Source organism: Haplochromis burtoni, unplaced genomic scaffold, assembly GCF_018398535.1.
Source record: "Haplochromis burtoni strain Fernald_Lab_line unplaced genomic scaffold, NCSU_Asbu1 Contig_28, whole genome shotgun sequence".
NCBI classification, from domain to species: Eukaryota; Metazoa; Chordata; class Actinopteri; order Cichliformes; family Cichlidae; genus Haplochromis; species Haplochromis burtoni.
Window position 1 is genome coordinate 1,566,444 of NW_024582389.1, and position 16,326 is coordinate 1,582,769.

Here is a 16,326-nt window from a genome sequence, read left to right on the forward strand (position 1 = left end):
TCAGGTATTCTATTGGATTGAGCTCTGTTGACTTTAGAGGTATATGCGTATAACAGGAGAGTCACTGATATTTGGAACACAGTAACGTAGAGCTATTCCAAAATGGTTCATGCTGGTGTGTCTTCTATTCAAACATCCACTTCTAAAATATTCAGCTACCACCCCATTTCTATTTTTTGCTTTACTTGAAAATACAGCCTGCCAAAAGCTGAAGAATGATAGCAGAAGTAATGCACTTCACATGTTCACAATTAGGCTGACCTGAAATTTGCTTACCAACTATGGTGTCTGGATAACTTGCCCACTAACCCTGTTACGCACGTGATACAGATAAATAGCCCCAATGTAGGTGACACAAACGATTTTGTAATATTGACTTCTAATGTACATTTTCTATGCTGTGAATATAAAAAAGACTGCATACTGTGATAAGCCCATGGCAATGTGTTTGACTGACAATGCAAAGTGGCTGCCAATCAAAGTGCCACGTCCAATCTGTCAAACGAGTTCAGTTTGTCTTCGGCGAATATGACGGGGCTATGAGGTCATGGAAACATGGCCTCTGCTGTTTCCTCTTCTATTTGTGGCAGCAGGATGATGCTGTGAATGAGACACTTTACTAATAGAGTGCCTTTTCAGCTCTCTACGTGACAACAAACATCTATTCTGCGGTATCCTTTAAAACGCAGATGAATCCCTCCTACTGTTCTGTTGCTGCAATCGTTCAGCGACGTCAGTAAAAATGATAAAACACTCAGATGGGGATTACTACATGATCATTAAACATAGTCAGCCAATTACTAGACATGGAGTGGGGTTGTATTCATTCAGAACATTCCTTAAATTCCTGGTTAGACATGACAGGTAAATAATCCCGACAGCGAAAACTGAATCCTTGTCCTGCTGATGGATTATTATGGCCACAAACTATGTAAATTAAAAGGAACAGTGAGGATTAGTACAAAAATATTTTCTAGTTTAATACTGAAACTGAAGCCAAACAAGGACAGGCAGACAAAAATAAAGAAGCAGAAGGAAAAAAGCAGGGAATATGGGAGAGATGGCAGGAGAGACTGAGGAGGGTGTGACCTTAATCTCACAGTGGAAAAGGAAGAAACTCACACTGAAACATGCACAAACACAAACACACAGAGAAGCATGCACATCTGGTCCATCCAGTTTCTACTTTGTATCTCAGAAGAAAAGTATGTTGGAGGATAACCTTCTGATATCCAGTATACAAAAGATTACTTAGTGCTCACGCTGGTTGATCAGTTACTCTGTGACTGCTGTGGGCTGTCAATTATGAAATAAGGGTGTAGCTGTTTGCTTTGGTTAATTCTGAAGCTGATTCATGAGTCATTACCCACATACAGTGTCATCACTGCTCCATAGCACTGCAAATGTGTTACTGAGGGCACAGTCATTACCTTTTGAAACTATTATCATAGCAATTAGGTTAACATCTGTAAATTTGCACATGCAAATGTTTTACTGCTGTCCCATATATCCAGTAAAAAGAGGCCCGACACTGCCACACACTGCAGAGTCATGCAGAGTGCTATACCGTTTCGCCTTGCAACCCTATCTGCAAGCTACTACATGTTACACCAGTAAGCCAAAACATGAAAAAGGGGACTGCTCCACATGAAAACAACGATGCTGATCAGTGTGTCTCTGGCTTCTGTTCAAAACCCCTGCAGCAAAGGTTTTGCTTTCATGTGTTGGTGTGGGGTGGAGGTGTCATATCTAAGCTTAGCTGTTCATTCGTTTATATTACTGGACAGTGCGTGTAAATAGAAGTGATATTTAAACTGGAAAATTAGTCACAAAAAAACCTTTCAGACTTCACTGGCTGGAAAGTTGTACTTAGCAAGTGCACTGCCCTCATGCGGTCACAACATGATGCCTTACTACAGTGTGAGAGAAAAGAGCGAGAGAGGGACGCACGCGTGGGTTCCAGCCGCCCTATATCCGTCTCCCGACTCCCACATGAAATCCAGGGAGCGGGGGGGAAGGTGTAGTCTGGGGCGCAGTGGTGACCCACATCTTAGCTCCACCACCACACCCCCCGGAGCTCCTCCTTACGTCAGACTGAATAATGGCCCGTTAGATCAGCATCACTTATGACCATACCAATAAATAAATAAAAAAATCCAGTGAGGTAGTATTTTACTTTAAATATAGTAGAATCCCTCTGTATGTCAGGGGGATGCGGGTACTTCCTGTGGATTTCGAAATGGCTCATTTTATTCTATCGGGGGGAGCCAGCTTCACATCACGGATACATCCATTCGTATTCCGCGGGTGGGTACGTTCATGGCGCTTTTACGTTCTAAATGCTGAACTGCATTTATTTATCTAATAATCGCACGTGAAGTTTTTATCAGCATTTTCAATGGAGAAGTTGCACGTTTTTCCCAACGGGCGTAAATTTTATCAAATTTTTCGACATATGCTGTGAATGGCATCCTCTTCCCCCAATTTATGGTACAGCCCACTCCCTACCGTTAGCCGTTGTTGTATCCCCTGCTACTGAACAGATTTGTCGCGATACAAACTAGCTACACACTGGCATTAAAGCCACGAAAAGATGCTCCTTCACCGGATTAAAACAATGAAAAAAACACCTAGAAGTCTGGAAAAACTTTGCCCAACAGTGCCCAAACTTTGGTAGACTACAACCAAAACCACTTCCCTACAGTTTCGAGTGTGTTAGCATTGTTTTATCTCACCACTATTGCAATTGGACGCGTTTTTTGCCCCATCTGGACCAGTCCAGTCTGATGAATTCACCGAAAAAAGACGGAGATGATGATGTGCCCGTTAAAGACCCGGTAAAATACGGCGAATTGGTCATTTTGGGGTAAGTCTTTTAAAACCTTAAGCTAGAGTGAAATTATATCGTTTGGTGAACAGCTCCAGTGGCAAATTAACCTTTAAATATGTAGCGGTTTCACCAGCACAAATAACCCAGCAAATGACGTTCGAGTTCAGCTTTAATCCACTGCTCTTACAAAATATATCGCGCTTACGGTTGTTTTAGGGTTATTAAATCAATCGTAGTAAGGGATTTGAGCTTATTTCTCATTTATGTTACATTGCCGTCGTTTTCCCTCACCGGTGTAGCTGTGTAGTAATGTTAAAAAGTAAGTTTTTAAGGCATTTTATCTCAATCTACAGCCCAGCATAGTTTCTCCATCATGTCTAAGTGTAAAGGTGCAACATCTGCCTTGGCCATAGTACATAAGGCTACTACGGATGTAGCCGGTTTTTCATCAATGGTTGTAGTGGCAGCGCTGGATTGCTCAGACCTGAAAATCCCAATGATGTCATACTTTGCTGGATCGGTGCTCGCTAAAAGTAGCACGGAGGAGAACAGCATCGTCTGAAAAATGCGTTTTGCTTATATTCATAGTCATAGTCGCGCTCTCGTTTGGTATTACTAATTAATAAAACGTCTCAGCCAGATGACCGTCCATGCCAGGGCGGGAGGGAGGGAGTGAGGGAGGAAGGAGGAGGAGGCGGAGGAGGAGAAAAGCCCTTCTACATCACCAGCGCACACAAGTACAGGAGTGGGCAGGATGTGCTGATGACAGCCACCAGCTTCCACAGCACTTCCAGCCCTGCAGCTCCACTCTATGCACAGTTTGCAAGGACCAGGAAATTACAACACACATATACACATACACAATCATATACACAGCCTTACACAGGCCTCCCTTTTGCCCTGCAGAGCTTCCTGTGTATGCCAAAGATAACTGACCTAATGGCCTATCTCTTCCCCTCCAGCTGAACACAGAGTGAGGAGGCTGTAGCCCGCCTGCATTAGAATACTGATTAACGTCCGTTTGAACACAGCAGCCCTTTACACGCTCACATCAGAGTAAGGATGTGAGAACTGAATGCCTATTTTGAGAATTTTTTTCCTTTTTTTGGCTGTGGAACTTGAACACCAGTATGCTCTGCAGTGTGTGCCGAAATGCGCCTCCTCGATGGCTAAAAAAATGCATTTTGTACAACCTCACTTTCAAAGCTGTGGTGATTGAGAGTCGGTTTTGATTGCGCACTGCCAGACTGGTAACCTGTCTGTGGTTTTGAAAAAGAGCTGACAGACAAGGATAAAGAGATAAAGCTGATTAACTATCTTCCAGTGCCACAGCCTGGTTGTAGTAGTACACGGTACAGTAATATTGTGAATAATTGTTTTATTATATGGGTGATCACAGGTATATTACATTTGGATTTGTGGAATTTATTGCTCTCAAACATACAGCAGGTAATTTTGCCTGGAGGCAGGCAGTGTAAGAACAGGTTGTATCTTTTACTGCTTCCTGTCAGATTTCATAATTTTCTGGCCATGTTTCATGCAACTGTGGTTTGGCTTTGCATCTGTCAGCTTTGATGATCCCATGCCCCTTGTGGTCAATGTCTACTTCACTGCTGGCCATGTGATCTTTGCAGAGGCTGCTTGCCTGCTATCTCTCGTCACCTTAGTTATTCTGGACACCATGTACCGTGCTGCCCCATCCAGCAACCCCCTCTATTCGCTATGCGAACACCCTGTTGTCTTCTCACACCTTTCTATTCTCCTCCATAACTTATCTCAATATGGTCTCTGTCTCATTCCTCTGTCTATCACCCAGCCCCTTCTCTAGCCGACCATTCAGTGTTTTGCTGAGTGCTGACTTTCACAGAGGCAGGCCTCCTTGGTGACTTGCCCTCAACGAAAATAAACCCCGTGTTGAGGGGCAGAAGGAGTGAATATTTCATATAGTGCCTTATGATGTGTGCACATTTGTGATGCAGGCCTGAACTGCCCACAAACGCATCTTAAAGAGCTGCTCTCCTTCTGGCCTTTCCCCCTCAATCCTCTGCTTTGCGTGATCTTTCAGTCCCTGTTCTCCATCTCCCGTCCTTCATTTTATTCACTTATTTCTCTAAAACTTGTGATAGCTTCTGACTGTTTTTCTGCCTCCATTTCAAACAACCTGCTACCCTTTTCTCTATCTCCTGCAGCCTCTTATCCTTTGCCCTATTTTATGTGCTCTGACTTTTGGCCAAAGCCCTGAAAGCTCTGTGTTCGCGTGTCCGTGATTCCTGCACCAGTCTTTTCCTTGTTAGTCACAGTTTAGTTTGAACTGTCAGAGCAGGCCAGGAAGGGTACAGGTTTGCATTGAGTCATGCTCTTTAATTGGATTTCACATAAAAAAAAAATCAAAGTTGAATGTGCCCTGTTTGTAGTATTTTCAGGTGACATACTTGATCTGTTCAGCATCATCATCCCACCTTCCTTCCCCGCTCTATCCTGAGGATTGTCAACCACAGAAAATTTATGTTCTGAGATTCATGGAATTGAAATGCACAATATCAACTTGCTCTTAGACAAGCTCACAGATTGAACCATCAAAGACAGTTTACATTTTTTCATGAATACAAATTTATTGAAGTGTTAGTATTAAATAGTAAAAGAATAAATAAAAATAGGCCTGGGGTAAATGCAGTGAAAAACTATGAAAAATATGCTAAAGTTGTTCATCTAATTTATTTTCAGAGAGCTCATGTCAAAGTGATATTAGAGTGATTCAACTGCTGTTATTAACAGTTTTCCCTTTTCATCCTCACACACAGCTGTGAGCTGTCAGGAGAGGTCACGTTACCATAAGTATAATAGAAGATTACCAACAGGTGTAACACTAAACCAGTGTCCTTCTAGCTTCTTAGATATGGTCGGTGACAGAATATAATGAGAGTGAAAGTAAACTAGTGAAGGAAGAGACAGAAAGCATCTTCATTGTCAGGTGTTGTCAGTCATGTCACCTTGAGCCCAGTTTGCAGCAAAAAAACCCAACAACAACTTTGCAAATTTAGAGACCGAAGCTGTTGCAATGCCTCCAAACTGCTGACATTCTGGTGTTTGCTCGCTCCATGCTACATTAGCTCTGCTGCTAGCTGCTGCTGTCTAGTGAGGAAGTAAACACAGAACCATAGTGAACTGAAATGAATGTATCAGACCACAGATCAGTTCAGTATAACCAATATCCAGACCAGTAACCCGACCAGTTTTTTTGTTTGTTTGCTTTGTTTTTTTTAGGGGGGGGCTGCCAGACTAATATCTGATCTTAATATTGGATCGGTGCATTCCGAGTTCAAGGAAGCAGTTTGAGATGATTTTACCTTTCTAGCATAGTTTGTGTTATCCTGCTAGAAGCAGCCATCAGAAAATAGGTACACTGTATTATAAAGGGATGGACATGGTCAGCTGCAATATTCTGGTATATTGTGGCATTTTAACAGGGATACTGATCGGTCAAGAACGTATCCCTCACATCATTATACCACCACCAACCTGAACCATCGATACAAGGCAGGATGGATCCATTACCAACATGTTAATGGCAGATTCTGACCCTATCATCTAAATGTCGCTGTAAAATTGAGACTCCAGTCTTCTGTTTTCCACTTTCAGTGAGCTTGTGGACATTATAGACTCAGTTTTCCATTCTTACGTGTTAATTATACTTATACATCAGATTTATGTTGTAACTTACGCCATAACTGGAACCTTGTTATAACCCTACGCACCGACCTGATGTGTACCTCTGAGAAATGTGCCTACACATTGGGTTTATGGTGTGAAAGGTTGTGGTGTAGGGGTGAAATGAGTTTCCAATTATTACGTAAGTTAGGACATACATTTCTTCACATGAGTGGCACCCAATGTGGTCTTCCAACTGCTTCAAGTTTAATATGTTGTGCATTCAGAGATGCTCTTCTGCATACCTTGGTTGTATTGAGTGCTTATTTGAATTACTGTTACCGACTCAGTCTGAATGCATCTATGCCATACTCCTGTGAGTGGTATCAATAAGGCATTGTTCATCCCAGAGAACTGCCCCTCATCAGATATTTCCCTTTTTTGGACCACTCTCAGTTAAACTTAGAGATGGCTGTGTGGGAACATCCAAGCAGATCAACAGTTTCTGAAATACTCAGACCACCCGTCTAGAACATGCCACTTGCAAAGTCACTTAAATCATCTTTCTTCATTCCTTTTGTAAATTCATCGCAGTGTCAGAGCTACACTTTACTGACACTCAAAAAGTAGGCAGTGCTTCCTTTTGTACTCAAATCAAGACCAAAAGTCAGAAGAAACCAGACCAGATGGCTTTTCATCCCATCAACTGTGGGGAGCAGTGAAGATGGTTATTGTCAAAATTGTGAGTCTTGCCTGCAGGACTTCCTCTGAATGCTTTTAATAAGAAACATGTCCTGCTCATTAGTCACAAGCCTTACATACTGCCTTTTTTGTGAACTCAAGCTGTGAAAGAAATTACATTGACCCAGCTACAGAAAACATTGAGGACAAATTCAATATCTTAGTTAAGGTGTCAGAAGGATTTTCATTTAAAAGCCTTATATTGAGTTATAAAACAGTAATAGGCTGGACTATGTTATTTACCACCCTCTGAAAGAACCTATCATATCTGCTTGCTATTAATGAACACAAAGCTTCAAAGTATTATTCAGTATCCTCTCCAGACCACTTACTCAACTCTTTATGGTTAATGTAATTGGGCAATGGTGTGATGAAAATAAATCTGTCTTGCTGAAGATGCTTTATATTGTAAGAGGTTAGATGAAGAGCGAGCTCTTCTTTAGTGAACGTGGGCCTTAAGGACAAGCCGAGTGAGTCAGATCAAGTGCAGGTTGTCTTTCTCATTGAGGTTCAGCAGTTTAACATGAATCACGAGTGGCCTGAATGTGCTGCTCTAATTCATTTCAAACGAGCGAGCAGCGGTATTGCTGTAAAGATGCACATAATTAATTGAGCTTGCACTTTAATTGCCGTTATTTTCCTGACATCTTGGCAGCTTCAGTGTCATTTAAGTGATGACTTATGATAAGTATGCAAACAAGATAACTGTGTTTTTAACACAATTAGGCTTTCTCAATAAAGCTAGATGTCGCATGTATTCCAGCCCAAATTAGATTACTTAAACATCATTTGTTTGTTTCAGTAGATATTTTTCGTCATGTTCTTGTGTTTGTTTATCTTCCTCCAGCTACAATGGCTCCCTTCCAAACGGAGACCGTGGGCGCAGAAAGAGCCGCTTTGCTCTGTACCGAAGGGCCAAGGCCAACGGTGTCAAGCCCAGTGCTGTGCACATCCTCAATACACCACAGGACAGCAAGGTACGTGTCCATGCGCATGTGTGTGTGTGTGCTATAGTTTTCATCATTGTGTAACATGAGTTTCCTTCCTGTAACCCCTGTTGTGTGCCAGAGGAAGGATGACTAATCATGAAGACAGGTTTATGTGGTCTGTCTGTGTGTGTGTGTGTCATCCTACATAAGGCTGTTTTGATGTACTGAAAGATGCTGCATGTAAAAAACTTGAGCTGAATTAAGATTTTATCTGGAGATGACTGATACTGATTACTGCTTGGATACTGTTTTTAGCTAGTACAAAATTCAGGTATTTATAAATCGGCCAACATTTATATTATTTTGGATGGATATTTTTTTCCCACACAGAGACTTTGCTTGGGTGGGCTTTCAAGTATATGAACAATAACCAACGGTATCGTTTATTTATTTATTTAATTTAAGATAACAGTACCACCTATGATCAGAATACCAGTTGAAAAGCCACTTACTTTTATTTTGAAAGTTCAGTCACTGTTAAGGTCCCAATATAACGTCTGTGCAGTACCTGACAAAAAGCACTGTATGACAAATTATTAACATTAAACTTCAGATTCGCAGCTGCAGTTGCTGCAGCTTAATTGAAGAGACAAGTGTAAGATTGTGTTGGTTGTACCACCATTTTTATCATACATTAGCACAGAAGCTCAGAGATTCACAGAGTTTACAGAGGAAGAAGTTGCAACAATCTGAAATGGTAAATGGCCTGTATTTGTATAGTGCTTTACTAGTCCCTAAGGACCCCAAAGCGCTTTACACAACCAGTCATCCATCCATTCATACACTGGTGATGGCAGCTACATTGTAGCCACAGCCACCCTGGGGCGCACTGACAGAGGCGAGGCTGTCGGACACTGGCGCCACCGGGCCCTCTGACCACCACCAGTAGGCAACGGGTGAAGTGTCTTGCCCAAGGACACAACGACCGAGACTGTCCAAGCCGGGGCTCGAACAAGGCGAACTCCCAACTCTTGAGCCACGAAAAGATGAGACCTTGTGGAGAAAAACTTGGCTGTTCTTTGGTTCTTGGTTCTTGTTTTGACTTCTTCTCCTCCTATATGAGGTTTTGTCTGAATGGTGACACCTGTTGTTCAGGAGAATATTGCAGCAGGTATCTGCACTGTAACAGGGACCATAAATGGAAGAGGCTTTGTGATAATGTTACCAACAGTGCACCAATGTGGCGAGTATACTGGGGCCAAAACCATGTGGCAGGGCCAACCTGGCTCAGTAATGCTGTCATGTTCATCACCACCACCTAATGTGACCTGAAAAAACACAGAACTATCTCAAAACCTGGGAATTTTTGACAGTGTCAAATTTGTGTCAGAGCTGTCGTATTATATTTGATTTCAGTGGTGTACTTAATGAAGCTGAACATGAGAGTGATCAGATTTGTGGGATTGTATTACACAAACTGGTTAACAACTTACCATGAAACCCACACCACACCACCATCTGTTCTGCTGTGTTGTTACATGTGCTGTGCTGAGAGCTGACTCTGTAAGAGAATCTGTGTGATGACACCATGTCTAGACTCTTCCAAGCATCTTATTCAGCAATTTCCAACACAACAAAGAAAGGCTTTTATATCAGCAGACACGTCATCCAGTATCTATATTAGATCAACATCCACCGGCTGATCTGTTTGTCTGGCGCTTAGTAGAAGACCAGCACGTCATTGCTAAATGCTGCTCTTAATGTTGGATGATGGTACCGTGGTTAGCACTTTGGCTTCACAACAAGGTTCCCGAATCATGGTGAGGTGGAGTTTGTGTGTTCTCCCTGTGTCTGCGACAGTTCTCTGGCTTTTACCCACAATCCAAAGACATAAGTTAGGTTGTATGATTATATGGGTAAATGTGGCTTGTAGTCTAAAATGCAGTCCCCAACCTTTTTTGTGCCACGACCGGTTTATGTCCAACAATATTTTCACGGACCGGCCTTTAAGGTGCCGCAACAAAATAAAACCAGTACCGGTAGCAAAAAAAGAAGATTTATTCATAACACATGGGAAAAGACCCAGGAAAACCGAGTTAACGATAAAAACCCATCAATTTCACAACTCTCACGGCCCGGTTCCAATGACTCACGGGCCAGTACTGGTTTAAAATGCTTGGAGTGGTAAGACTGGAAAAGCGTTGTATAAATGCCAGGCCCTTTGCACAAACTGTTTGAATTTAAAGACGCTTTTAAAAACAAAAATGTAGATATACTTTATTTGCTTATAACTGTGTGTTTTACTTAAGAATATTGGTGGTTAAATGAAAAGAAAGAAGCTTCCAGAAAATGACTGCTGTACCACAAGTTGTTGCTGTTGTTGTTGTTGCAGGCGGTGCACAGCAGGGGGCAGCACAGCATCTCTTTCACCCTGTCCCGAAACCAGACCGTGGTGGTGGAGTACTGCCATGACAACAACACAGACATGTTCCAGGTAACACAGCAAGCAAACAAAGTCAACTTTTATTTTCTTTTGAGTGATGAGAGGATTCACAGCAAAATGTACTCCAAGAAGTGCGATCATGTGCAAGTTTCCAACTCTTATGTAATCCCATCAAAGTCATTTCTACAGGAGGGTAGATTATTTTGGTTCAGAACTGGGACCATTAAGTGTTAAAAATAAAGAGATTTACGTCATAGCTCCAAGAAAGTCTATTTTTATGCACACGCTTGTGCTTTTCTATTGCTCTTACAGATCTTTTTAAACATAAAAATGAACCATCTTGCCCAGATAGCTCAAAGCCATAAAATTATGAGCACCGATGCTTTAAAAGAAATAGCTCTGCTTACCAATAACATTTTAATGACACATTTGTTTCAGTTAATAAATAGTATTTTTCTGTGCTGTCCCCTGCAGATTGGACGCTCCACAGAGAGTCCTATTGACTTTGTGGTAACAGACACCTCTGGAGGAAAGGAAGGCGAAGATCCTTCCATTGCTCCCAGCACCATTTCCCGTTTTGCCTGCAGAATAGTGTGCGAGCGCAACCCGCCTTACACTGCACGCATCTATGCTGCAGGCTTTGACTCCTCCAAAAATATTTTCTTAGGGGTGAGTAGACTCATACTCCAGCAACAGGTTTCTAATAACAGAATATTTTAGATTTTAAGTAATTGAAAAATCTAACTGAGTCCCAGTTTCTTGTCTACTGTACACATCCTGATGATTTAAGAGAGCTTAACTTTCCATGAAACGATCTGATAAAAATTGCAGTGTTTGACTAGCTTTCACTCATTTTCAGTCCATTCCTTGTACCTGACCATTTTGAGAGTGTTGCTTTGTATGTTACGCCACTTAACACTGACCTATGAATCATTCAAGCATAGAAAAGCACCTGCCTCAAGGGATGGGTGCGTTGTCCATGTGTTTCCATGTGTATTTGCACATCTCAATAAATTGCTGTACCCATTTTCCTTGCAAAATGGTGCGGTGGCCAAAGACTTTTGCACAGTGCTGTGGGACTTCTGTTGTAGAAAGTGATGCACTGAAGATCTAACTGCAAAGTCTTTTTTCCCTGTGTTTTTAGACTGCCTGTATTTGAAAGTAAGACGAGAGCAGCACTCTTCATGCTGGGAATAACAGTATGATTGACACAATAAAAATACTTTCTGAAACATATCAATATTATGTTTTAATGTCTTTGCTGCCACAGGAGAAAGCAACCAAATGGAAAAATCCTGATGGGCATATGGATGGCCTCACCACTAATGGGGTGCTAGTGATGCACCCACAGGGCTTCCCAGAGGATCCCAAGCAAGGCCTGTGGAGGGAGATCTCCGTCTGTGGAGATGTTTATGCGCTGCGGGAGACACGGTCTGGACCCAGCAGGGGGACGCTGGTGAGTTGCCGCAGGTTTGGTTACTATACCTACATTTCTTCAGTGAACCTTTGGGGTCTGTGTTTGCCTTTTATTGTACACAAATATCTGTTTGTGCGTCGCTTCAGGCGGAGGGGGAGAGCAGCGCACTACGTGACGGGTCGCTCGTCGATCTCTGTGGTGCTACTCTGCTGTGGCGCACCGGTGAGGGGCTCATGCGCTCTCCCACTCTGCGTCACCTGGAGGCGCTTCGTCAGGAGCTTAACGCATCCCGGCCCCAGTGTCCCGTCGGCCTCAGCACACTGGCGTTCCCCAGCCTTCCACGCAGTCATAGGTCAGGGCCACACTGATGGTTAAATTAAGGTCTTGTTATTTATTTAAAAACGGATTATTTCCAATTACTAATTTTAGGAGAAAATTCTTCACAGGTTTTTCTATTTTGTTACACACGCATGCATAAAAGAATTTTCTTTAAAATATCGGTACACTTTATTTAACTTCAGCCTTGAAGAGCGTCAACCCTGGGTCTACCTCGCCTGTGGCCACGTCCACGGACGCCACGATTGGGGCCAGAGATCGGAGAGAGAGGAAGATCCAGGAGAGGGTGAAGGCTCCACCACCCGGCGAGAATGTCCCCTGTGCAGGAGCGTGGGTCCCTACGTGCCGCTGTGGCTGGGCTGTGAGCCTGCGGTGTATGTGGATGCCGGAGCCCCCACTCACGGTTTTGTGCCATGTGGCCACGTCTGCTCAGAGAGGACAGCCAAGTATTGGGCTGAGACTCCTCTGCCCCATGGGACGCATGCCTTCAGACCCGTCTGCCCCTTCTGCTCCACTGCCCTGAGCTCCCCCGGCTGGACACGGCTCATCTTCCAGGGCCCCATCGACTAATCACCACTTCTCAGCAACAACCACAATAGCAGGAAGCTACCTGAGCTGCGTTCATGCGTTCAAATGTTGATCAGTATGATAAGCGTGTGTGTTCTGTACAATAACACTCTCTGTTACTGAATGTAGCTCAGTGCTGACAAATCCTTCCCTTTGTTTATCCTTTAGGGCTTGCTGATTAGTGTAAGATCAAGAAAATAGGACAGAATTATCAGTGCTGTCAATTCAAAGTGTTTTCTAAATTTTAAACCATTTCCCGCCCCCCTCGTGCAGGAGTCAGAGGGTTTTAATTCCAGCTGAACACAGTGGCAGTTGATTTCAGTCATTACTCGTCTTTCAGCGAGACACAGCTCTCAGAAGTGATGCTGCACGTTCACAGCTTAAACTATGATGCTGCATTTTAACTATATTATCAAATGATAGCCACATGAGTTCGTCAGGCATATATATACATATAATTATATAATATATATATAAATATATATATATATAGTATATATATTATATAATAATATATGTCTAAGTACTACAGTCCTCGTAAAAAAACACCCATGTATATATATATATATGTATATATATATATATATATATATATATATATTTGTGTATGATTATATATATATATATATATATATTTATTTTAATAATATGTATTATATATATATATAAAATTTATAATATTATATAAATGTTGGGTTTGTGTATTATAATTAGTTAATATATATTATTTTTGTTTATGTGTATATATTATATATATATATTTGTGTAATATATATGTGTTATTAATATATATGATATACTATATATATATATATATATGTGATTATATATAATTGTATATATAATGTGATATATATATATATATATGATATATATATGTGTGTATATATATTATATGTATATTATATATATATATATATATATTATAGATATATATATATGTATGTATATAATATATATATATGTATGTATGTGATGATATAATATATATTAATAATTGATATAATTACTATATATATATATTCTTTTATATATATATGATATATATATATATATATATATATATATATTATGTATGATATATGTGTATATTATTATATATATATATGTATGTATGTATGTATGTAGTATGATATGTATGTATGTTATATGTATGTATTATTATGTATCATAATGATATAAGTATATATGTATATGTATAGCTTATATGATATATATATGTGTATAATTAATATATACTAATATATATGTTAGTATTATATGTATATATTATGTATGTATGTATGTATGTATAGTATGTATGTATGTATGTATGTATGTTTTTTATTATGTTTTTTTTTATTTTTTTTAATAGTTTTTTTTTATTAGTTCATTGGCTGCGGCAGGACTTTCATCACAAAAAAACTTAATGCTTCTGGCATCAACTTCCATAAAAAAATATCTTATCTGACATCAGCATTATAATTAATGGGTTTCCTGTCTGAACTAGCAACCGTTTTATATTTCTAGCTGTGTTCTCAGTGGGCTTTGTTAACTGCGGATGGTTGATGATTATAATGTGGGATCAGTGGCTCGTGCTTCCATACAGCATTTAACACTCTTCCTGATCCATGAAGGAAAACTTCACAACTATTTCTGAAGTTAAGGAATTAGAAGCATATGTTGTTGGAGTCCTTTACATATCACTGTAGAGTAAGATCTATGCACAGACTGCCCATTAATGACAGACCCCTATGTGTTGTAATTCTTTGGACAGTAACCTGCAGATTGTTTGATTAGCTCCGAAGGGCCAGAGGGAACACTGCAGTACTTTTACAGCAGATCTTTTCCTAATTATGAAGCAGAGTAAGGATAAACAAAGGCTTGGAATGAAAACCGGGTATGAACTCCACTTCCCAACTCTGAAGCAATAATAGCACTCCCATAGATAAGCTAGATGTTATGCTATGTTTAGCCAAGTGTTAGGTCAGCAGTCCAATTCAAATGTGGCTGAAATGGTTTCCAGGTAAAGGGCTCAACCAGAGGCGTGTTCAATGCCGTGACTTATTTCCAAATTGGGGGTCATAGACCAGAGAATATGAGTGATACCACAAGCTGCAGATTTGAAAGACTTAATGCCTGATCCATATTTAATTACTAATTCTATCATTTCTTTACTGTGCTGGTAATGCTGCAAAACTATCCAGCTTGTTCTTTGTTAATTTGAACACACTTCTGGTTTCTGAATTATGTTAAACAGGGTGTATGGTAGTGTGATGGAGTGTCAGTAGGCTTGACCTTGTGTAACCTCAAAACATTTTTTTTGGGGTTATTGTTTCAAAGAAAACTATTTTGTTAGGAAACGGGGAGGGTTTTATTTGGGGAAGTGGGAGGAATTCTTTTAGATGTTCAGTGTTTAAAAAAATTATACAGCAACTATTTTTCTATCTGACAATTGGTTTTAGTTAACTGTTGTTACTCAGTGTACGTACGCAAGTTGTGTATGTTACGAGATATAATCGTGCGGTAGATGTAGGGGAGCTTGTGAGTGAGAAAACATTGCCAACACTGTGTCTAACGAACACACACACTTTCACACACACTCTGCTACCGTAAAACATTGCCCAGACAATGAATGTAGCCAAAATACTTTGGGCTATATTTAGCCTTCCCTGGTGCTCATATTGAATGGTCTATATTGTGATACTATTTTTGTAACTGAATATTAGGTGTAGCTTGGTGAACTAGCTCAACAAGTAAATTCAATAATAGCCTCAAGTATGAAAGACATAACTCATTTAAAAAACAGAAAAAAAAAGAAAGAAATACACTCACGTGAAAAAATTGTGTCTAGCTTGCATGTGCTGAACGTACACATACAGTATGTACACTACACGTACACGTACTCGAAAACTTTGCACGGTGGAGCGCCAACTTGCAATTCATGCTGAGAACGTTTGAGCTGTCTTCCGAGTCCTTCGTTGGTTAAAAACTGCAGCATTTCTGTTTTGTTTTTGTTGTTTTTGGGGGAGGTGGGCTTTAAAGCAAGAGGAAAAAAGAACGAGCGCCTAAATAGATCCTCATACTTGATAGATCCACGATCTTTGTGAATGAGACCTCTTGAATCCCACTTTGTACTACTATGCTAATATTTTCCACCAAACCAATTCATCACAGAAAGACGTTCACATCGACACTTGTTTACATTTTGTATTTAGACCCGTCATGGAGCATTTAAAGCTAATGAAAGACAGCATGTTTTCCATTTGAAGGGGACCTCTTATGCTTCTTCAGTAGCTTTGCATGGTTCACAGTTCAGAATAATCCTTATTTACCTTGACAGCCCACTCAGTTCATTTATTGTGTGAATAAAAGCCATTTTGGCTCCCCGCCCACGCTTTTAACTTTATTCTGATTGGCTGCCCCTCACTCAAAG

General features: G+C 40.6%; 1 protein-coding gene across 1 annotated transcript; it reads left to right on the plus strand.

Annotated features, from left to right (window-relative positions):
• The first annotated feature begins 2,279 nt into the window (after nt 1-2,279).
• On the plus strand, nt 2,280-13,347 carry LOC102290868 (E3 ubiquitin-protein ligase pellino homolog 2). Its single transcript, XM_005917656.2, has 7 exons — nt 2,280-2,866; nt 8,067-8,196; nt 10,541-10,642; nt 11,066-11,260; nt 11,862-12,047; nt 12,155-12,360; nt 12,530-13,347. Exons 1-7 carry the CDS (start codon nt 2,787-2,789, stop codon nt 12,912-12,914), a joined length of 1,284 nt encoding a protein of 427 aa, XP_005917718.1. The 5' UTR covers nt 2,280-2,786; the 3' UTR covers nt 12,915-13,347.
• Nucleotides 13,348-16,326: the final 2,979 nt, after the last annotated feature.